General features: G+C 41.3%; 1 protein-coding gene across 2 annotated transcripts in view; it reads left to right on the top strand.

Annotated features, from left to right (window-relative positions):
- LOC149275907 (A-type potassium channel modulatory protein DPP6-like) overlaps positions 1 to 25,028 on the top strand; it is a 366,925-nt gene that overhangs the window by 276,629 nt on the left and 65,268 nt on the right. Inside the window, exons 4-5 of one of the 2 annotated variants that reach the window (XM_089504156.1) lie at positions 1,249 to 1,366; positions 23,209 to 23,272. In XM_089504156.1, coding sequence (XP_089360282.1) covers positions 1,249 to 1,366; positions 23,209 to 23,272 — 182 coding nt within the window. Of the gene's footprint in view, positions 1 to 1,248; positions 1,367 to 23,197; positions 23,273 to 25,028 lie in introns of both variants that reach the window. The other variant, XM_089504157.1, reaches the window with a different exon arrangement.

Here is a 25,028-nt window from a genome sequence, read left to right on the forward strand (position 1 = left end):
CGAGGTTCATTTCCATGGTAATGGCAGAGTGCCGTTAGAGAAGACAGTTGCTTTTAAGTTTTACCGAGAAGCTCGTTAAGGAATGTTGTACCTTCCAAGCAGTCAGTCGATACGTATAACAAATAAAAAATAAATTAGATAAATGCTCAGGAAGCACTGAATACAAGAGGAAAAAGATTGAATCGTTTTAGGGACAGATGTTTTCTTCTACCAGACAAAAGACCCATTATATATATATATATATACTCATATAAACACACTTCCATTCAAAAGTTTGGGATCACTTAGAAACGTCCTTGTTTTTGAAAGAAAGGCAAATTGTGTCCATTAAAATAACAAGAAACGGGTCAGAAATCCAGTGCAATCGGGGTTAATGTTGTAAATGACTATTGTAGCTGGAAATGGCTGATTTTTAATAAAATATCTTCATAGGCGTACAGAGGCCCTTTATCACTCCCATCACTCCTGTGTTCCAATGGCCCTTTATCACTCCCATCACTCCTGTGTTCCAATGGCCCTTTATCACTCCCATCACTCCTGTGTTCCAATGGCCCTTTATCACTCCCTTCACTCCTGTGTTCCAATGGCCCTTTATCACTCCCATCACTCCTGTGTTCCAATGGCCCTTTATCACTCCCATCACTCCTGTGTTTCAATGCCCCGTTGTGTTATTTGATTCAAGTTTAAAGTTAAAAGGCTAATTGATGGTTAGAAAACCCTTTTGCAATTAAGCTACAGCTAGAACTTTCCTTGTTTTCCCCGAAAACAGCTCAGTGACCCCAAACTTTAGAACAGTAGTGTGTGTGTATCAGACTTGGGCGCCGGTGAAGTCTTTGTTTTCGTATCTGCGCATGACCGTTCCCATGTTCGTTTCGGGCGAATATTCGGATACGTCCTTCATATTTGTTTTTCTCTTAGTTTTCTGCCGGTTTTCTAGCCTATCTTAAGTCTTTCGTAGTATGGCAGGGGTTAATGCGGGAATCTGTAGGAAGGCGCCAGGATTTAAAGGTCCGTAAGAGCGACTCTATTGGTCACCGGCATGGGGCTCGTCTGGCATCAACCAATGAAGAGCCGCTGCCCTAAAGAATGAATGGGAAAAGGCAACAGACAATTGTCTGTGGTCTGCAGACTAATGAGAAGTGAAGAATATTTCTTGCTAGAAAAATACAACCAGGAATAAGTTCTCAGACGCTCAGCAGAAACATGTAATTCCCTGTAATTCTTATATTTCCCTTTCTTTAATTACAGATAAAGAATTAATTTTCCGGACCCAAAAAGGCAATGTGTTGAAGCTAAACGTGGAGCTGAACGAGTCAACGCTTCTAATAGAAAGCAAAATATTTGTAAGTATACTTCATTTACACAAGTAATAAACTGAAACTGTCCTAAAAGTAGAGGGTCAGATAAATGTATTGTAAGGAAATCTTACTTTACTGAGAGTGTGGTAGATAAATGGAACAGCCTCCAAGCGGAGGTGGTAGAGGCTTATACATCGAGGGAATGTATGGGATAGGCATACGGCTCCTAAATCTAAGACGAGACCGACGACCGATTAAGGGTTGAGTCTTTAAATCAGAAAAAAATGGTCTTTTTACAAAAAGAATGGTTGCTTCTTAACTTGATTGGGTTTTTATTTTTCTGTATTAAATGGAGATCACTAAAAACTCTGCAATATAATTCATAAAAAATCAAAATGGTTTAAATAGGACCTGTCAATGTTGGTCATGCTTCTAAAATTGTTTTTTTTTTCTTGGAATTCTGTCTTTTTAAATCAAATGTTTGGGATTTATCATCAGAGCTCTTGTGATGCAAAGCTGTATATAATATTAAAATGACTAAACCTCTTCATCCAGAAAGGCTTGAAGGGCATCCAAATGCATTCCTTACTGATTTTCTTTCTTTTGTGGGTCGGCAATAACTCCGTGGCTATATGTTAGCAGGAGAGAGAAAAATACACATTGCAGTCACTGAGAGCTCCCCTTCCATACATATAAATAACGCATGATGAGATCTGCCTGACCGTCGCCTTCTGAGTGCCTATAGCCAACTTCGCTTTGCTGCATCACCAAATGAGATGGTGTGAAGGGTTAAAACGCCGTGTAAGAGAGATACCGGGGGGGGGGATAATGATATATTTATTTGATTGTGATCGATGTTTGTATACCTGCCTGCCGCAATGGACAGGACTCTGGGACTGAGTAGATTGCACGAGATGATTCTGGGTTTATAATGGGCAAAGATATAAAAAAGAATAGAAAATAAATCAATCTCGTGATTAGAAAGGTTCTCTCGTGTACGCAGCGATAGTTCATGTTAAGACACCCAGGGCAACTATGACCTGAAAATAAATACCTAATTAGGACCGTAAACTAGGCTTTTTTATCTTATTTATGAGTTCTTTTCAGACCCGGACTGGTTCATCTGGCACACTGGGTGAATGTCCACTGGGTCACTGGCCAACAGACCAGGAGCTGGAGATGTCCGGCTACATAGCATGCGACCGTGCCTATCCAACCTAAAAGTCCCTGGGCTGCCTCGTTATTGGCAGTCTGGCCGTGATCCTATTATTTATCATTTTAAAGATGATAGTTTAATGGAAAATTATTCTATTAACCCCTTAAGGACAATGGGCGGTACCTAAACCCATTGAAAACAATGCATTTTGAGCCCGTACGGGCTTTGTCATTAAGGGGTTAAATATGTTTTAAATATAAATGTTAAAGGAGCGCTTCATGCACATTTTACTACCTGTCAATCATTGCAGACATTCTTTAGTTATTGGTGTTAGAAAAGGAGCTTTACGTCCCGTTTAACCCCTCCCCCAGCTGCCTCTGTTGGAAGCAGGAAGCATACCACAGTATGCTTCTAGCACATGCCCAGTAGAACTCCCATTATAGCCAATGGGAGCTGAGCATGCTTTGAAATGGAAGTAGCAGCTGATGTTTTGTTACTCCCACTGATTTCAGTGCAGATACAGTTGCCATTTTCTCTAATAGCTAAAAAAAAAGTATAAAAAGCTTTCTTTGTGTACAGTTATACTTTAATGAAATAAAAGTATAAAGCCCCACACAGCTATCATATGGATTAAAATACATATGATGGCTCGAGTGCCGCTCTACTAAATGCAGCATTAGAAAGATCGTTCCTAGAACTGTTTATTGGCCTTCCCAGAAATTATTTAATGATCTAAAATTATCCCTCATTTATAACAGTTCCAGGAAATCCTTAATTGACACAAATGAGTAAAGCATTTAGAAAAAGAATATATTTATGTGCACATTTTTTATTCCTAAGCACCATTTTCAGCTGTTTCTATGCACATTATTGTGAATTTTAGGGCTGTAGAACCCTGCGATACCCTCATACCCAGCAAACATTCTGCGCTCCTAGAAAAGAGGGGCATCAGGGAGGAAAGATGACTGCCACTTCTAAACAGGGGCACTTGGTGGGTACGGTGGGTTCATATACACATTTAGGTTTATCGTTAGTGGAACTTGGCGGAGTGATTTAAGAGACACTTGGATCACCTTACAATCCCAATAATACTTGTGCTTTATCTTATTGACAAAGGTGACAATATGTCAAAAATGCAGAATTGGGGAGCAGAGTGAGTCGAGGCGAAGCCCGGACAGTGTATGCCTTGTTACGCTAACTCTAGGAGAGGAAGCATCTTCTTTCCGTATTCCATATAAGAAAAAATAATAAACAGAATGTGCGTCCACTGCATCGATACATCGTCATGGACTGTGCCATACTTAGTAGGCCTAATCAGGGTAACATTTGAACAAAGTGTCCAATTATTAAATAACCCTTTGCCAGTTCAATTGGTCACCACCAATTATAGCAATTCCCTTAAAGATTTCCACTTGCCGAGTCATTCCGTCTTACATCAAACAATGGAGGACATTGTGACATATCCGAAAATTCCCCGGCAGCCACGCGTCACTTGTTTTAAATGCTGTATTTTCTTCGTGGCTTGTCTGGGATGTACGATTAACCCTTTAACTGCCACAGTGGCGTTAAGCGTTATTCTCGGGAAAACTAGCAACGTTCTTAAAGGTGTAGCTAGAAACGGAACAGCAAGAAAGAGCAAATACTACCTCCTGGGGTAGGCCGCTGTCAATTAACGGCATTGTGGGCGGGGCCAGCCCCAACCGCTTTACATTTGTATAGGGGTGGGAGGGGCATGGACTGTGGGACGTGTCCAAGCACCACTCCCACAACCCGGAGATTCCGTGCCACGGAAAAGTGGCGATTCACCCGGAGTCTCTTGGCCAAATCCGGAGAGATCCCAGGTATGCTTATTGATTAAATATTCTCACCATGTTCTTCCTTCATGGGATATCCTCTGGAAAAAAGGAAAAAAGCCATTATTGTTGGGATTTTGCTTTTTAGAACAGCCATGACAAAAAGTGTTATAATTAATCGGACTTTGTGGTAGTTTGATTTCAATGGTTTTGATTAGAAGACTAATAAAAAGGAGTACAAACTCATGTCTCACCTTAAGAATAGTTGGTCAGTTCTTGTTCCGCTTACCTTGAAGAAAAAAGTATTGAGAGATGCACAGAGGGATCAAACCGTAACGGGAATTCCCTATTATGATCAAAAACATGCAACCCAACATTTCAGGTCATTTTCTCAGACCTCCATTGCAGCTCCTTGGGCAAGTCAGCGGAGATCAGAGGATCTCCCTAACCGGCCTATGAACCCGAAAATCATGACTGCCCTGCAAAAATTGGACTGTTGGATAGTATGGAGTAAAGAGCACACATTCTTCAAGTCAGTGTAGCCCTGTTGCCCAACTGTCCTTTTTTTTTTTTTTTTTTTTTTTTTTAGCTCCCCTCTGTAGCCAACACTTCAGGTTCTATCATTAATGTCCCATAGAATTGAAGACCACACTTTGCTCTCCCAGATTCAATTACACAAGAAGGTGAATGGGAATAGTTAGTCATTGATTAGAAGAAGTTGCTTTGATCATTTCCAGTAGTGGATTCCAGAAATAATCTTCAGAAATGGCTGCCAAATATTCTGTATAGTGCAATAGACCGTGGAGATCAATACTTGCATTCCCACTATAACATTATATTACGCTAGTCTGACTTTTTCACGGGCTCCCTAAAGGTAGACGGCCATGTTTCATTGTGTGCGTTACAGCTTCACATCATGTTTTCAGTACGTTGATTTATCAAATAATTAAACTCTTTCTCTTGCAAAATCTCAGTTTTTTTCCCATTTCCAGATGTTTACAAATCCCATCACACTCAACCAGCAAAAATCACAGGGGGGGGTGTAGTAAATCTTTTCCGTCTCCCAAGTTGTTTTTGAAGGATAATAACATGTAATTGTGTCCCTCTTTCTTACCCTTGTATCCCCTTTTGTAGGAATGCTGCTCCCTAGAAAAGATTCAGTCTCAGCGCATTTGCAAGGTAGCATACAGTACCCAACAAGCCCTGAACAATGTATACTTAATTATGTATGAGTATCTTACTGATTTATGTATACACTTTACAGGGCTGGCTTGTCTCCCAGGAGAAGTACATTAGGGCTGGTCCTTGGTAATGCATAGTAAAGTCACCTGCTAACAGGTTCAATGTCCCAGGCAGGATTATTAAAGGATTTGTGAGTAGTTTAGTATACGTGTTTGTCACGGAAGCCTCCATGGCTTGGGACTTGAGGGGCGCCTGAAGGCTGTATTTCCCATTATAGACAGTGGACCCCTGGATTGCATACTTCCAGCAGGTGATGGTGAATACTAACTACAGTGCAATATCTGGCTCCCTTGCTTGGATTTATGTTTAAACCACCCTGCATCTGATTAGAGTGCAAGCATCAGAACTCTCTAGATCCCAGTTTCCCTCTTTTGCCTGTCTGACCAATATTATTGGTTCTGATGGCAGGATTGTATAAGTTGGTGTGATTTTCTATTAAAACTATTTTGCATATAGTGTTTTACATATGGTGTGATGCATGCTGGTCGTAACTCACCGCCAGTCTGTTGAACAGCTCTTGGAGGCTGGTGGTAATTGTTTCCTTAATAAAGTTACTTTCTTGTTTACCATGATGTGAGTTCTGTCTGTGCCACCAAGTTTTCTTTAGAGTTATGTTACTTGCTGTCTTTAATGCTAGTTTTGCCTGGTGGTTGATGTTTTGTGTTCCTAGTAGTTTTGTTGGTTAGGTGTACCCAGTTGGGTTACAGGTCATTCCCATCACAGTGTTTTAAAATGAATTTTTTAAAATGAAAACAGAAACCTGAGCCAGAGCTGGCATTGACTGACTTTGAGTATATGTTTAGAGATTGTATATTGAAAGCTACATTGATTAATCATTATTAATATAATAATAATTAAAACTGGTTAATCGAAAAAAATTCAGACCTAATTAAACTCATATTAAGAAGCGGCTATTATACTAAATAAAGGGATAAATAAAGCTTTTTACTTTTTTTTTACACAGTAATGTTTAAATTGCTTAAATTTTCTAAAATTCACCTTTTTACCATTAAGAGAGTTCCGTGTGCTAAAGTATATTTTTAACCTTTATCCTGACAATGTTAAATTATCCAGATTAGCTGGCAACCTAGTTTTTATCCTCTTCTTGTAGACTTGAATTATTCAGTCCATTAATGGACTCCGTTCTTTGATTTTTAACCTTCTTCTCCTTCAAAGTTTGAGATTTTATTTTTTTGCAGGAATGAGATACATTTAACATTTTGCAACGACAAAACGACCTGGGAACTTCCCTGGGTAGTCTACCCACAGGTCTTCCTCTTTGCTAGGGGCCAGGGTTAGCCATTGGAAGAGCGGGGCTAGCCGCGGATAAGGGCAGGGTTGGTCCCAAATAGGATTAAATGGTTTGGGATTTTATTTTTTGTGTCCTCAAAGTGTTCACCTTAAGGGAGGAACCAGGCCTGCATTATCAGAACGTATGGGCAGAATAATCTGGAAATATATATTTGGGAGTTCCTATTTTACAATTAGAAAGTTTAAAAGCTTAGATGTAACTTTAGAAAGTATTCATTCACTGAGTGGGTGTGGATGAGCCTTCGGTCAGAAATGGTTGTGATTAATACAGAAATGTAAGCATTTATGCCATTAAAGAAGGTTCTCCTGAACACAGGGAAAAAACTTAGGGCCAGGTAAAGTTCAAGTTATTATAAGAGCTGAAAAGTGGGCAGGAAAGATGGGCTTAATGGCTTTTGTCGTCCGTCAAAGTTAATGTTTTTATTTGATGTAACTGTCTCTAGAAAGACATTAAACCATCTTAAACATCTCTGCTGTTCAAGTGCATAAGAAAATGGGTATATTGGGTCTTATTAGCTGCAAGAGCCTGAGCTACTTTGTTTCAAATGCAAGTCCGTTTTGTGTGTGTTTCTAATTCCTTATTGTGCTTGTAGAATCAAGGAGATCTTTCAAGGACGGCTCCGACTTAATGCTCGTTGTCTGAGTATTTAGATGACGCCATTTAGTGCCATGTGAGCTTCTGTCAATATCTCAAACATCATAATTCCCGAGCAGCGTGTTTATCAAGGCTAACGTCTCACCAGAAATGAATGCTTGTCTAACGATGTGTATGTATCTCGCTGAGCCTTTGACAATAATTTATTTAACACCCCCCCCCCCCATTCCGTCTCTCCTTTTGGATCAGGAAAGTAAATCCAGGTAGATACTAAACCGACCTTTCTTTTCTAAAAGAAGAGTTGGGTGGTGCACAAAAAAAAAAAGATTCTGAAAAGTTTAACTATTTAACAGTGTCCAATCATACCAATCCAAGGACAGCTTCCTATCATACTAAACCAAGGACAGCGTCCAATCATACTACTCCAAAAACACTTTGGACCTTACCATTAAGTCCTGCTTGGTGTGACCAACAATTCACAAGATCAGAAACCTTCTATATAGAGAGAGATGAATTCCTAGGAATCTCTCCTATACCATAATCTAAGATCTTTAAATAGATTAGTTCTTAGCTTTCTCCGAGATAGACCTGGATGTATATAATAACCCAATAAACCACAGCTCCTTAAACAGGACCAACCACCTTTGAACTAATCTAATACAAACATTGTTCAACTAAACTGAATTCATCAAGCATTGTATAAAGAAGTCTCTACAATTCCATGAAGGTAGAGAAATAGTAACAGCAGTTATCCCTATACAAAAATACAAATACAGATATAAAAACATGCATTCTTAACTATGCTAAGCATGTGTTCTACTTTATGCTAATTATGCTAATCTCCAGTTCGTATTTGGCTACCCTTCCTAACGTTATTCCCCACCAGTGATGTCCAAAGCTGTCCTCGAAGGCTACAAAAGTGCCAGCATTTTAGGATTTCTCTAATTAACTCGTAAACAAAATGCAATGTGTTCATTATCTTCCCGAAAACCTGTCGTGTCTGCATCCCTTGGGGGCTGGAGTTGGACAATCAATGTTACTCAAAGTTACTCGACAATTCTTTAGACTTTTCCACCGTGCCCATAACTGCAGTAGATGTGGGGTCCATCCTCAAAGTCCCACCTTAATAATAATTCAAACATAGAGTCAATGAAGGTGAGGCTCATCCAAGAACTAAGAGATTGTAAGAGTATCAAAACGTAATGTGCGACTGCATGTACTTCATTTAGCGGCTGCTGGCCTTAAAGCACCACGACCGCTTTTCACCCCTAGTCCAGCTGAAGGTGATACTTCCTAGTAGATCAAGCAACTCTTTGGAGAAAGGTGACAGAAACTACGAGCGTAAAGTGAATTAATGCCCTTAGAATTTATTTTCCACGTATAAAACTTAAATAAAAGCCTAACTTTGTACTAAACATTACATAATACTTAGAAAATCCATTAATACCCGGACAAAAGGTGAGAATAATCTCATAATAATTTGTTCAGATACTACAAATGTGTACAGAACAGACCGCAGGTATCTGACGGAAGCGTCACATAACATGCATAATTAAAAATAATTTGCCGTTGGCATTTTCAAATCTACTTGAAAGCATGGTCTTAAAATTCCCGTTATGCTGTGAAGGATCACTCCGCAATCCTTCTTAGTTTCTCTAAAACTCACAACTTGTAACTACTTAAGTGATTGCGATGAATATTTTGTATATATTGCGATGAAGATTTTGTATACCTGGCCATCGGGGTCCTGGCACTTTAAGGCCAGCGGCCAATAAAACAAGGTACATACAGCCGATTAAGGGTGTAGAGGGCGAAGAGCTTTCTCTCTGCCGGCCCGATCTCCGCATGGTGGGATCGATCGCCGCTCACCCTCGTCTGGCACCTCGTTGCGCTTTGTTCTCTCTCCCGCGTTGAATAAAACAGGAAAATGGGGCATAGAATTTAAAACGCACTAATTACATTAGAACTCTTCCATTATGTTACTTTTGAACCATGTTCTTGCCTTTGATGTTTAGGGCCCATGGGGGCCTATTTAGTAAATAAACCCCTTTTGTATGTTATATCATTTTTTCCCCCTTATTTTAAAAAGCCTTTTGTAGCATTAGAAACAAAGGCATGGCGGGACGCGTTTTACCATGTAACAGAAAAGCAATTAATAGAACTCGGTGATTCTCGTTATATGAACAGCGTGAGTCAGAGAGATCAGCACTTAGACTTTCATTATCGTCCACACTGACAAATACATAATAAAGAAGAAACATCGCATCACGGATGCTCATTAAGAGCTCGGAGGATTTTACTGCAAACACAATTACTATCTATTGTGAGGCTTATAATGTGTTGGTATCGGACGTGCATGAGCTCTCAATACCTGAACATCTGGTTTGCTTGTAGCCTTGAAAATTTGCTCTGAATATTCGCAGCGGTATTTAACCGGCTACCGAATTCCTCGTTTCAGCTTTCCGTGGTATTTACACGCTGCCGGTGAACATTTTTTACTAGTATCTGGCGGGGTTGTATTATAAGGGGATCCTTCAGTGCTGCGTTTAACGAGGAACGCCCAACGTTTTTTAGCACTAGAATCTGATAAAAAAATAAGTTTTCAAAAATATTGCGCTGTCTTCCCTCTTTTTTGACCAGTTGTAGTTTTTGCCCCATAATATACTGCTTTCAGGCAGCCGCATATCAGCCGTATGTATGAGTTCTGCTCTGTTATCGGAGCCCCAAACTACTAGACAAACACCCCGACTCCTTTTTGTACTGCCTGTGGGGAACAATAGAATGGCTCGGTCTTAATCACCCACACAGACACTCTGACTAATGAAAGTCTATGGAGGAACTATAGCATTCAATGAAGTAGTTCTTGTGATTGGACCATTCAATTGGTTGCTATAGTGATAAAACCAGTTTGAACTTTGCACCTGAATCAGTTCTTCTATATAACCCCCACCATGCTTACCAGATCAATGCGTTAACGAATAGTCTCCCTGTGCCGGAATAAGCGCAAATTATTAATTTCTTGTAGGAAATGTGTACGAAGAACCAATTATAGATAATTTTTTTGCTCAGTGACTCCCAGGTGCCAGACGCATGACCTCATTTTGCACTAGTGTTATGACACGCACGTGAATGCACCGTGTTATCTGCTGTACACAATCCTTAGTCGTTTCACTTTCTCTTTCGCTATCGGCTGTGTAGTTTTTTTTGGAGTTAATTTTGATTATTATTTAGTGACGGGAAACCCATTTGCATCACTGATTGCATTTTTATAAGCGTTAGACATTGCCTTGTGTAAGTGTTCAGTCTCTTATTTGAGACTTTTGCGGCGTTTTACCGAGTAGGCAAATTTGGGGAGGATCGTGGGCTATAGGGGTCCCAGGATGTCAGCCACTACCCCTAAATGACCAGAGTCTGTGCATGCGCAATTTCAGTTATACAGCTTTCTTCTTTTTGTATAGCAGTTCTTGTAAATGCTTATGATGATGATGATTATTATTAAGCATATTATAAATGATTTATTATTAGTAGTAAGCATATTATATATAATGTATTATTATTATTAAGTGTATTATATATTATTTATTATTATTAGTAAGCATATTATACATGATTTATTGTTATTATTATTATTATTATTTTGCCTTTACAACAATGTTAACAATGTCCTGTTGTAAAAATCTTTATTTTATTACTCTTTTTGTAATGTGTTGATTAACTGGTCCTGTATAGTGAAAAAGTTTGGATTAAAGTATGTGGCTGGCTCGCCAAACGCTCCGGACTAGGGGTCTTATAAGACCCCCCTTTTATGTGCACAGAAAATGCTCCCATCGGAATCTTGGAACACACAGAGGCTTCTCCTTCAGATATGTTCATTTTTTTTTTTTCTTGTTTTGCAGCTTTGAAGAATACATATAAAAATACTTAATAAGAAAGTACTCTAATGAGCATTCCTGGGAGACCAAAGGGTTCCTTTAAGGGAAAAGCAGATACATGTATTTTGTGCTTTCCAGCACATCAGCCGATTCACATTAGTGACAGTATTGATAGAGAGTCCCTGTTCTGGACGCGGGTCTGCGGTGAAAGCCCATTATGATCTGGTGCCGATGCTGAGCAGTTCACTGTCAGATTTTTGCAGTCTGATTGTGGAATATGGAGTCTGGGGACGGAAGAGGCATTATTAAGCGTAATGATGATTTCCAGTTTGTAGGTATGAGAGATGGTCTTTCTGCTTCATCTGTGTTAGGACTAAGGACGTCACGATGACAGGTTCTGCGTTAGGAAGAAAATAAATTATGAGGCAATGCAGCTCGGTGCAGCTGGCGACCCATCCATTCCCGATAATTAGCACGGACGGACGGCACGGACGCCTGTGGAGACAGAGTCCGCCTGACTCGCGTCCCGTGGCTTTGAATCGTGCCGCTCGGTGACAGATGTGATTTTGTACAGACCTTCACGTCTAAAGTATACACAGCAACTCCTCTTGCTAAACACACCAATTATTCAATCGCCGTGCCGGTCGCTAATGAGAAGTTTACTTGTACCTGAGTCTTTTTATCTGAGGTCGGATGATCTTAACGTATTCATCAAACCGGTGTGACAAACTGTGCGGCGTGAAATGAGATGGTTTAAATGAGCGCTAAATATTCACCGCAGATAAGACGCGAGGTTAAAGATATGGGGATCTTAGCGAAAGCTACACTTTCATCATTTTTTAATACAAAAATATGAATCGCTGGGATTTATGTACATGGTGCATTCAATTAAATTCATTCAAATGTATATTCGTCGATGCAGGGCCCTGATTTATATCCCAAGTGCCGCTAGGCAATAGCGTTGTGTGATTCTGTAAAACAAGCTGATAGTTAAACATTGTGGGTGCTAAAATCGTGAGTGCGTAAATAGTGCTCAGCCATTTCCGTGGGCTGAAATCAAAAACATTCGTCCACACGCCAGCCCATAAGGGTCAGAGAATGAAAAGTGCGTCATTGTAGCGAGGCCTTCAGTATAACTCGTGCTAACACATCCACAGGGTGCAGGGTTGTGAGAGTGACCCAGAACTACTCTGGGGCTCAAGCGCACACCTCAGCCCTAAGGCCAGAGTGGTTCCCCCCTTTCCATAGGATAACGTGAAATCAAACCAGCAATTCATAGGCACACGTGAAAAACCGTGGAAATAAATAAGCGTCCAGCCATTTCTGGCCGAAACCAAAAAAATTCTGCTTAATCTGCAAGCCCATAAGGGTCAAGAGAAATAAAGCATGCAAGGTAGCAAAAAGTCTTCAGTGTATATCATGTGCCAGCCTTCCACGGTGGACATGCAGACTGTGACAAAAGCGACTCCGGCATTAGGCCAGAGCAAATAAGGACCTCTGCCCTAAGGCCAGAGGATCAAGTGTTTCCCCCTCCTCCCTAAGGGTACTACACTTGATCTTAGCCAAAAGGCCAAGAAGCAAGGCTTTAGACACTGGACAACACTTCTAAAATAAGAACTAATTTCAGTGAGGAAACAATCACCGCTAGCCTCGAAGAGCCTTTCAAAAGACTGGTGGTGAGATATGACCAGCATGCATCACACCATATGTAAAACACAATATGCAGATCATATGCAAAGTAGTTGTAACAGAAAACCACACCAACGTACACAAGCCTGCCGTCAGAACCAATAATATTGGTCAGACAAGTAGCTGGGATCTAGAGGACTTTGGTGTGCTCATTGCTAAACGCAACGCAACGCAACGCAACGCAACGCAACGCAACGCAACGCAACGCAACGCAACGCAACCTGTCTTGTTATTGTGGTAAAACCAGTCATGCTCTCATGGCAGGGCCTGCCAAGACTCGCTTTTATGCTTGAGTCAGCTGGTTTTCACCAAAGGAGCCCAGGATGAGCTGACTGCAGGGGCCCCTAGGGGCCTGTTCAGCTTCATTCTTCATCTAAGCCTTTTGGCTGGGTTCCTGTGTGTGAAGAAAAACTGCTGTTCCTACTCAATCCACCCATGGCTGAAAAGGCTTCCCAGGCTGCATCTTCCTGGTTGGGATGGTTGAGGATTAGCAGGTTCTCAGGTCTGCAGGGGCCGCTGTTCTCTAATCTAACTAGATGGAGCTGGGGCCCCTCTGTCTGCTTGGTGTAAAATTAGATGAAAAGAACTGCTGGATGTATGTAATGCAAATCAGGGGTCCACTGTCTTTGATGGGAAATACAGCCTCCGAGTCCGAAGTCACGCAGGCTCAGGTGACACCTTGGAACTCCCCATATCTTTAGAGGCGCTACTTATGGCAGCTGCTTCTTGGGGTGATAAGGAAAGTCTGTGGAAACACTGCTGGGGTAGGTGGCTTCACTACCCATCCATTACCCAGACCCTAAGGATGCCCTTTCGGGTCTAGAGCTTCCTTCTACATTGACTCCATTGCCCTTCCGTTTCCATATTGAGAGAAAGAAGAGATCCAGCCCCACTAGTTTAACGACACCCCCCATTGTGGCACCCAAGGACAGCAAAAAACTGAGTATCTATTGCCAACTGATGATTTTGGGGTTCAGAATTCTAGTGGTTAGTAGAAGCTTTCTACTACCCCCCCAAAAAAAACAACAACAAAGAAGACAATGGCAGGAAACATTTCTTAACATACATTAACTAGCAGACTTACAGTGCAGACTTACTAGCAGGTTGTTATGCCTTCTATGACCCCTTGTCTTTCAGGACCCCCCGGTTTAGTTTACCCACATGTTGTCCTGCTTACTTATCCATCACGGGGCTAAGAGATCTGATGCCGAGGTAGGAGATATTGTGCATTCACTTCAATGTATAGACTGAACTCTTCAAACAAATGGCTCTGCAGAAGATAAGAAAGAAATATTTATCTGTGTGCCGGACAATTTTGTCAACCGGTTTCATCAATCTTCACAGATTCTGAAAACCAGTCATGACAGCATCTTCCCTGCCCTTTCATTTGATTGAAACGGCAGATTTATAATGGAACAAGTTGTCTCCTTACAAAACGTTGCTTTAAGTGAGAAGAAGTAAGTTTCAAACACTTCTCTTCTCTATGTGTTACTTTCTGAAGGATAGCCTTGATTTACAATGAAAATACATATATAAAGGCACACATCAGGACCTTGCTGAACTGTTACGCTGGGATAATGCAGCGAGACCCACGGCAGACGGTTGATTCTTTACAGTAAAATAGAAATTAGAGATTCTAGCAACAGAAACATGACTTGAAATCAGCTTAACCAAAACTCTATCCTGATTCATTATTATATTAATATAGAAAATATAATACATTAGAAATTAAAAAAGGGGTTCTAACGATCAATTAGCCATTTCAACTTAAACTTGGATCAGCGAACATAATGTGCCATTAGAACACAGGAGTGATGGAAGTGATAAAGGGCCATTAGAACACAGGAGTGATGGGAGTGATAAAGGGCCATTGGAACACAGGAGTGATGGGAGTGATAAAGGGCCATTGGAACACAGGAGTGATGGGAGTGATAAAAGGCCATTGGAACACAGGAGTGATGGGAGTGATAAAGGGCCATTGGAACACAGGCGTGATGGGAGTGATAAAGGGCTATTGGAACACAGGAGTGATGGGAGTGATAAAGGGCCATTGGAACACAGGAGTGATGGGAGTGATAAAGGGCCATTGGAACACAGGAGTGATGAGAGTGATAAAGGGCTATTGGAACACAGGAGTGATGGGAGTGATAAATGGCCATTGAAACACAGGAGTGATGGAAGTGATAAAGGGCCATTGGAACACAGGAGTGATGGGACTGATAAAGGGCCATTGGAACACAGGAGTGATGGGAGTGATAAAGGGTCTCTGTGCTTCTATGAAAAGATTCCATTAAAAATCAGCCATTTCCAGCTACAATAGTCATTTACAACATTAACCCTGTCTACGCTGGATTTCTGATCTATTTTATGTTATTTTAGTGGACAAAATTTGCTTTTCCTTCCCCTTGGAAATCCTTCGGAGGGTCTGCTTAAGCAAAAAACGAGTCCAGACATGGACCATCTAGCTCACTGCACCTATGGAGATACCAACTGCACCTCTCTCATGATGCCCAGGAGAGGCTGCAATGGTCATCTGGTCTTGTTGAATTTTCAGTTCTAGACTTTTCCTCTGTAATTCCCCAAGTGAGCGGATGTGGGTCCAAAAAAAGGACTGTTGGTAAGTATTCCTAAAAGCATGGCGTCCCAAAGATAATTTCTTGTAGGAAATCTATCCATGTATATCAAGACCATACCTGGACTGGCCATCTGGCGCAAATGCCCCGTGGGCCGCCGGCTGGCAGAGCCACATATCCTGTCTGCTGCTGCAGAGGCAGATTGGGGGCTGCAACATGCGGGCAGCAGCTGGATATTCCCAGTGACACGCTATGCCACGCATCATGAGACCGTTGGCCTTAAAGTGGCAGGTTCATCCCGTCATCACCAGTCCAGCTCTGAACAAGAAGCAGGGAAAGAGAAAGGGAATTGTACCGTAAGAAAGCACACGCTCTAAACTCTCTAGAAATGTATTGAATTCTGGTCTTTGTAGCAGTAGTGAAGAATTAGCCCAATAATGCTTTACTTAATTGTACAAGTGTTTCTATTAGTTGAACAGGTGGAATAGTACTCTTACCTGCATTAATATTCATCTATTTCCAATGCATGTTCTCCCAAGTAAGGCATGCATAAGTAATGCTGATTTACTGCCTGGTTTAAAGGCCATAGGATTCAAGTTAATATAATTCAGAAACGAAGCCACGCTGTGCATTACATTTGATTTGCTGAATCCCAAATGTAACAATTAAAACAAAACACATTGTATATAATAGCATTTAATCTGGCCTCGTCTTCTCTGGGGAAGTAGATAATAAGGAAAGGTAAATGCAAAAAAACATTATTATTACATCTATATCGATTAAGTTAAACATTTAAATTAGTCTTTTGGTTGAATGTTTTGCCTACATTTCTGCGGCTAGCACCAGTGGGCTATCACCGAGCTACTGATTGTGATCTTTAGAATCTTACTAGTCGCCTTTTTAACAGAACTAATCATGGAAATGTGGAAGTTGCCAGCAGATAAAAACCATTCGGCCCATGAAGTCCCATTTATCTGCTGTAAAGACCTTAAACAGTCGTTGGCCTCGTCTTAGATTCAGGAGCCATATGTCTATCCCACGCATGTTAAAATTCCCTCAATGTATTAATGTAAACCACTTTTGCTCGGCTCTCCTCACATGCATGCAGGAGATCCGCTGGTGATGAGTATATGGTATAAGGTCAGTGGCAAGGGGGGGGAAATAATCATTTAAAAGAGACGCTCAGCCAGTTCATGTGATGTTGAGAGTGTTTCCCTTCAATACTCATGAATTATTCCCACGTCCCTCTCCTCCATTGCTGCTGAACGCACCAGCGTCACTCACAATCTCACCATCGCTTATGGTTGCCACGCATCACAAAATTTGTGAGACAAATCATAGTTTAAGGAGTGTATCCGCGGCCTTGCAGCCATATACACCACTCTCGGCCATACACACGCACCCCTCTCACACCAGTCTTAGCCACACAAACCACACTGTACCATGCACACCCTACCATGTGTCACACATATAACTCTACCATACCAAGAGCCCTCACCCACAGATAATACACACTCAATAATGCAGACCCCACCCCAAGCCACTGACACCACTCTTAGCCACACGGATCACACTAACACATATATTATTATCCAGTGTTTATTTAAAAAAAAAAACAAAAAAAACCCCTTTATTACATATTAAACAATTACATGCATATATAAAAAGGACGATAGCACATATTTACAATACAATATATATATATATATATATATATATATATATATATATATATATATATATATATATATATATTGTATTATATGGCTAATGTGAAATAACACCAGTGTCTGTGTGAAATGTTACCGAGAAAATGAAAACGAGAAATGTTACCGTTCTGCTGCTGTGCTAAACGCGCTTCCGGACTCATTATCTGCAGTGCAGAAAAAACAACAAACGGAAGAAGTGGATTTACATGTGACTTATAGGACAATATTGTGTATATGCAAGAAGAAGGTGGGCAGGGTGAAGCTCAGGTCCGAGGGGTCATTCATCCCAAAGGCAGTCAGAGTGAGTGAAGGACTGAGTGAGTGAGTAAGAGGAAGAGAGAGAGAGAGAGACTTTAATAGCCGATTGCGAAGACTCTGTGTAGTGACTCCTCAACAGTGCCAACCAAATGGCTCTAATACTGGTCCCCATAGAAACACTGACTTGTCATAATGTGAAGATACATTTCATTGAGTCATTATTAAGCAGGGATATCATTTATAACATACTGGTGGCAAAAGCACCAGTTGGGAGACGTATATATATATATATATATATATATATATATATATATATATATATATATATATATATGATCACAGCAGGGGAGAATAGAAAAGAGTCATCTCAAGACTGTGTGACCCCTGACAATCTGTCCCTTCACCCTCGGATTGGGGCAAAAACCTTGAGACTCAGGGTCAAACCCTGAGAATTTCCTTGTATGGATACTTCCCTTGGTGGTCTTGAGAGAAGAAACACTACAAACTCCAGAAGATGGCCAACATCTACTGTGGGAGTTGTTTCTAGAATAGATCCACATCAGTGACTCAAAAGTGGTGGCCTAAAGCCGCTGACATTATAACTGCTTACATGCAGGGCAACTGTTTGCTAGACAGCAATGATAAGGAGACACTTACTGCCCGAACGGCAGGGCACTAGCAAGCTTGCCCCTTTAATGCCACCGACCACCAAATGTCTTTTCTGCAAGTTTTTCTAATGTTTCTTTAAATTTCTTATTTTTTTATAATCCCTTCAAAATATCGGCATGTGGGTAATCTAGTGGCCTGGGTCACAATTCAATTCGGCAGCCCATGGAACTTGGCCCAAGACATAACTCTAAAGCTTCGTGGCGGGTCACTAACAAGGTCCTTACATCTTCTCCTCCTCGTAAATTGTTTTTCAGAGTCTGAGAGTAGCCCATGGACCTCTTCTTAACTAAGCCGGCTGCCAGCAAGCATCTTCTTCTTCTTTCATCTCTCATCCAGTAATATTTCGGGACGTGTAGGACTATGGGAAATGGCTCCGATGTGCGGTTTTGTTGTAATAACGGCCAAGTAGATAATATTCTGTGTGGCCGGGCTGGCAGGTTTCGAGCTTCTTAAACTGTCTGCTGCTGGCAGGCTGCCAGTGAGTATCTTCATCTTTTCCTTATGAAAAACCATCTGTAAATTTCTCCAGTGTGCTGCTTTCATTTAAAATATTACATTCAGGGGGAATCAGCGACTTTCCTACGGGATTCTAAGCGGCCTAGTTAACTGAATGCCCCAGCCATTAAATACAATTCCCCATATGCAGTTGTCCCCTTCCTCACCATAACACAATTTGCGGGGAGGTCTAACAAGACCTTCTGTGTATACGCCGGAAACATATAGGAGCGCTTTCCTGACACCGACTGGCTGCTATAGGAGCGCTTTCCTGACACCGATTGGTTTCTATAGGAGCGCTTTCCTGACACCGATTGGCTGCAATAGGAGCCCTTTCCTGACACTGATTGTCTGCAATAGGAGCCCTTTCCTGACACTGATTGGCTGCTTCAAGAGATCCCATGCTCAAGGAAGCTTCAGCTTGCATACTGGTGCCAGCATTCATTTGACAAAATACACTTCTATGTTTTGGCATGCGTCACTGATTGTGATATTTACCTTGCATTGTTACATTGCATCACGTAACTTATTGGTGTGCGTGTCTGTTTTTGGACTCGGATGCTGTTGCCATTTTTCTAAGTCTTAAATTCTTGTAAGCAATACATTTGGCATGAATTTATTTCTGTTTATACTTTCTTATTGAGGTTTGAAATGAACGTATTCTTCAATATAAGTTGATATTTTCTAGTAAAGCTCCATTAGAAAAAATCCTGTATGTTAAAAAGCAGAAACGTTTCAATAAGTTACAAGCAGGATCTCATGCATCAGAAGCAGAAAGAAAATATACTACAGTTTTCTTGTGCTTCAGTCCCTCTGTTCCGAGGGCTTTCACTCTGTCCGGATGGTGGCTGCAAGACGATCCTGGTGGTGGCTCCTGATCTGAGTAGGAAATTACCTTGAATTTTATACACAAGCAGAGCTCGAATTTTAGTACTAAGTCCTGACAAAGATGAGTCCATGGGTGCAAACAGATGGGAAAACAGTGACAACAGGCAATTCAGTATTCTTGTGGAGTCTAGTCGGATAATTTACTCACAAGAAGTCTTGCATTCCTGATGAAGATCACATGAAACCAGGAGAAACTTATACAGATTTCACAGTAACTCTTGCAAGAAGAAACTTTAATAACAAAAGTTATGGTGGGTAAAGGTGATGGAAAACCCTCACACCTAAAATTAAGTATCATTATACACTCATCTACAAACACCAGACTTTTTTTTTTTGTAGCCCGAGGTGCGTGCTCCTGGGTGCTGCATTCTGTGCCGGAGCAGCAGAAGCCAAAATACACTACTGGGTTTCCCCGAAGGGAAAACCCAGACAAATTAGATCTTCGGTCTCGCCGTGGTTTTGGAGACCAAAGAATCAAAACCAAATTGATCGGCGCTCATGCAAGCCTGAGTGATTATATAAATAAAAAAATAGGGGTCAGCCATTGCTGGCCCAACAAGGTCCAAAAATATTTTCTCATCCCCAAGCCTGTAAGGATCAGGGAAGAGGCGTGCAATAGAAGAAACCGCCTAATACAATTGCACACTCACTATGTACGGCAGCATGCAAGACTGCACATGGCAACTCCGGCATGTCTTCTGGTGCAAATCGCCACCTCAGGCTCTATACTTTTCCAGCCCTAAGACCAGAGGATCAGCGTGATTCCCCACCCAATTGGGGAGCTACACTTGATCTTTTTTTTTTTTTTTTTGAAGCCCGAGGTGCGTGCTTCTTTAGGTGCCTCATTCTGTGCTCCGAAGAGGCAGCAGAAGCCCACTACGAAACTGGGTCCCCACTAGGGGAACCCAGACAAATCCCCCCCCCCCCATGGGAGGGTCGGATATTGGGACTCTCCCCGAAGGGTGAGACCCCATTGCCGTGGGGCACTCCCGAAGGAAGTAACCCCCTTTAGGCTTCACCGCCAGAAGGCAGTGTCCAAAACAAAAGTGCCAAATCGAAAAACAAAAGGTGAAACATGGCCTCGCATGGTGACCGTGGAAAACCAAGAAAATTAATTGGCACACGTGCTTCCACACATTGTGATATATAAATAAAAATAAATAAGGGTGCTATGGAGGAAGTGCAGGATCCGCCTGTGCAAAAATGTGCATTCACCGTGTGCAGCGGCGTGCAAGACCGCACACAGTGACTCCGACATGCTGTCTGGGCAATTTAGGCACCTCGGGCTCCATGCTTTCCCGACCCTAAGGCCAGAGGATCAGTGTATTCCTCCCCCCCTTCTCTAAAGGGAAACTACACTTGATCTTAGACAAAAGGCCAAGAAGCCACCTTTCCCCTTATAAACAGCTATTGAATGGGGCTCATCTGCATGAGGCTATGATGCCTGTACAAAACTTGAAGCTTGGGCTAGCCAAGAAATACCATTACATAAGTTATGGTGAGTAAAGGTGATGGAAAACCCTTCCACTAAAATTAAGGCGGTAGTAGAAGTATTATTAAACACTCGTCTACAGACACCAGACAAGCCAGAAGGCTTGTTGTTCTCTCAGAAATCTCATGGTGCTGCCACAACCACAAGGGATTCTGGGTAGGCGCATGCAAATAAGGTCAACAATGATCACCTTTTGCCTCTATTTCCACTTTATACATGTAGTTTGGGGTAGCCGTATTAGTCCAGTGTATAAGAATGCAAAAAAACAGAATGTTGCAGAATCTTGTAATACCTTTTTTTATTGGACTAAGAGTATTTAAAATAATAGACGAGCTTTCGGGAGTCCTCCCTTTATCAAGTCAAAAGCATATATTTTAAATACTGTTAGTCCAATAAAAATGGTATTACAAGATTCTGCAACATTCAGTTTTTTTGCACTTTATACATGGATCCCTTGCCCGTTGTGCAAGACAGCCTTTAGAGGAAAGAAGAAACTTTCTAAGGATGAAATCTGCTGTTGGGTGGTGAAATCAAATTTCTCAGTACCGAGATTTATCTGATTTCAACTTTAAAGATTAGTTGTGCCATATTTTCTTCCCATTAATGTAAAGAGTCTCTACCCTGTCTGTCTTATAAAAACTGTCCGCCGAGCCGCTGGGTCTCTTCTCTTTCTATGCACCGGCAGGTTAGTTTGTCTAGCCGCTGTTCTGCCAACGCAGCAAAACCCGGAAGTGCTGTTTACAGCGTACAATTTACACAATTTCTTGGGAATTGGCATCCAAGATGAGGTCTGCTTTTAGAATTTTTTTTTACGTTTTCTTCGTTAGGTCCTTTATATGGTTTTTTACATGTCCTCTTAAGAAGGAATGAACACAAAGGACACGGGATGCCCATTCTATGCGGTTTACTCACAAAATCTTGAGTTTGCAGTTAAATGGAGACTTTACAACCCACCAAATTCACTATTATTACGATTGAAGATCTCCGAGGGTTGTCTTGGGTTGACCGTGCAGAATGTATAATGAAAACATTGAGCTGACCTTTAGAAATTGTGGCAGGTCTGAGCTCAAGCTTTCACTCGGGAGTAGCTACCAAGAGTTGGCCCTTCTTAATGCATAATGAAGTTGGCTACTCGGTCTCATTGAAATCATTAGGACTGCTTTCCCTGCATGCGCACAGGGGTCTGAATAGACCCTCGTGAGCCGGCGCTGGAGGCGATTGGGGGTATAAGTATGTCACACGCAAGGAGATGTGTTGGGCCGAATTCTACTATATGTTTCTCTGTATCAGAGCAGGACAGCTGAGACCTTTCCGCATTCTGATTTTCCTGAACAGTTGTGAGTTTTATGTACCTAATGCTGTGCCCTGGGCTATAGGAGCCGTTCCCAGCTGATGCGCCTGTTTTTTTCCTTGTTTACGGAAGGGCGATTCATGTTCAAAACTTTGTCCTCTTTAACCTACATAAAATATGCCATTGGGGCCATTTTACGCATATTATTATGGAAATCACATTTCACGAGGTCTCGGTTATATGAGCCCTGAATTATGCGCGCAGAGTAATTATGCGGAATTAAGATTTTGTCTGTGGTTTGAGAACATCGACCAATTTAAACATATACACAGGAAATATTTGCCTATGGTAGGATATGCCGGCCTTTTTAGCCGCTAATTACTTTGATCCAGAAAGAAGAGGAAAATAAAATGTCCCAAAGTTCCTTAATGACCTCAAAATTACCCAACCTGGAGGATATCGAGCCTATGTTTTCGGCTCCTCTATGCAGAATGCCTCCTCTTGCGCTCCAGATCCCGTAACAACTACTCCCAAGATGCTCAGCTAACCATTTGGCTGTTTCAGTATCATAGAAGCCATAACGAGTGATTTATAAAGCGCGGCTCTGGCGTAATGTTGTATAAGTGGTACATTCGCTTTACCAACAAATAGAATTTCCTGCTTTTTTTTACCATTTTCACCATTCTTTAAATACTACCCATAAAGTCCATGACATCCGGAGCACAGCGGGGATAATTTATAACGGTATTAAAAGTGCGTGATACGTTCAGTATGTTGATTTACAAAAAGTATCACTTATTATACATGTACGCAGAACATAAAACCAGCTAATTACTTTAATTGTTCCTTTTTTTCTTTTTTTTTAGGATGCCTTGAGAGTCAGCAAATATGAAATATCTGCAGACATGAGATACGCACTCCTAGCATATGATGTCAGACCGGTGAGTATTTAAGATTTACCTGTCGCGTTTGACACTTTTTACGGCACTGCAGATATATCACGGATCCGAAGGCTTTTACTTACGTAATGTTACCGCTAGGACCGATAGGTTTGCTCTACGCAGCCAACACTGCCATCTAGCAGATCTGAGCGGAACTGCACCCACGTTTAATTCGCACGAAGAGCATTGACAGTCCAGGTCTCTTGAAATAAATGAAAGAAAAACATAAAGATTGATTCAAAGGTAGCCACAAACACAGAGTACGTTGTAGTTATTCAGGACATTAAAAACCCATCCCCCGATAAAAGGATAAAGATACAAATAGGATGTTGTGCGTTCCTTTTAAGCTCCCCCTGCGTTGTATATTTTTTGAATTTATATTATTGTAACCTATTGATACATATCAGGGGCATCAAGGAGGAAAGAAGGCTTTGTAGCCCAAAGAGGGACTGTCCCTCTTAAAGAGGGATACTTGGGTGGTATGTAAATGGCTCCAGTGCTAAAATATGGAACATAACATTTCTATTGGTTTCTATGGTTATTTCTTTTTTTGCTTTTCTCCCTTTTCTCTTAATAAATTTCGCAGAGACAGGTGGTATAAACGTTACATGTGCCAGGATATAGCTGCACGTAACATATTATTTGTATCAGGCTAAGAGGCTCAGTTACCGGTAAAAGTACCACTTCAAAATCCTCATTGTTATTTTTTTCAATGCCAACTAAAAACGATACATACTTTTCATTTGTGGCCTTGGAAATATTTTCCTATTTAAAGGTTCTTTACATATATAACTATCATTCAATAGATTGAGGTCACCTACAGATATAGTTGTTTGTGAAAGAAAAGCAGATTTTTTTTTCCATTAAAATAAAATGAAATGGATCCGAAATCCAGCACAGACGGGGTTAATGTTGTAAATTGCTATTGTAGCTAGAAACAGCTGATTTTTAATGGAATCTCTTCATAGGCGTACAGAGGCCCTTTATCACTCCCATCACTCCTGGGTTCCAATGGCCCTTTATCACTCCCATCACTCCTGGGTTCCAATGGCCCTTTATCACTCCCATCACTCCTGGGTTCCAATGGCCCTTTATCACTCCCATCACTCCTGCGTTCCAATGGCCCTTTATCACTCCCATCACTCCTGCGTTCCAATGGCCCTTTATCACTCCCATCACTCCTGTGTTCCAATGGCCCTTTATCACTCCCATCACTCCTGTGTTCCAATGGCCCTTTATCACTCCCATCACTCCTGGGTTCCAATGGCCCTTTATCACTCCCATCACTACTGGGTTCCAATGGCCCTTTATCACTCCCATCACTCCTGTGTTCCAATGGCACGTTGTGTTCGCTGATCCAAGTTTAAGTTTAAAAGGCTAATTGATCGTTAGAAAACCCTTTTGCGATTATGTTACAGCCAGAAATGTCCTTGTTTTCCATGAACTAAATGAGCTAAAGGAGCTAAAAGTAGTAGCACAATGCTTTATAGGCATTTCCCAATAAGTCACATTAAGGTGATGCTATACCTGGCTGTCTCAAATGTTGGGACATAGAAGTCCCATCTTGATGACACTTGGTCTTCAGAATGTTTTTGGGCAAAAGCTGCTTGACACCTTTATTTCGAGGGCAGGCTTAGATGGATCCTGGCGAGATTCACTTAACAGTCCTCTGGGCCAGAATACATTATGATTTTGTGATCAGTATTTGCTAAAACTAAAGGAACGCGGCCACTTGATTCTTTGGGGGTTCGGTATT

Source organism: Sceloporus occidentalis, unplaced genomic scaffold (genome assembly GCF_023333645.1).
Source record: "Sceloporus occidentalis isolate IW3139 unplaced genomic scaffold, rSceOcc1.0.p SCAF_258, whole genome shotgun sequence".
Taxonomy (NCBI): Eukaryota; Metazoa; Chordata; class Lepidosauria; order Squamata; family Phrynosomatidae; genus Sceloporus; species Sceloporus occidentalis.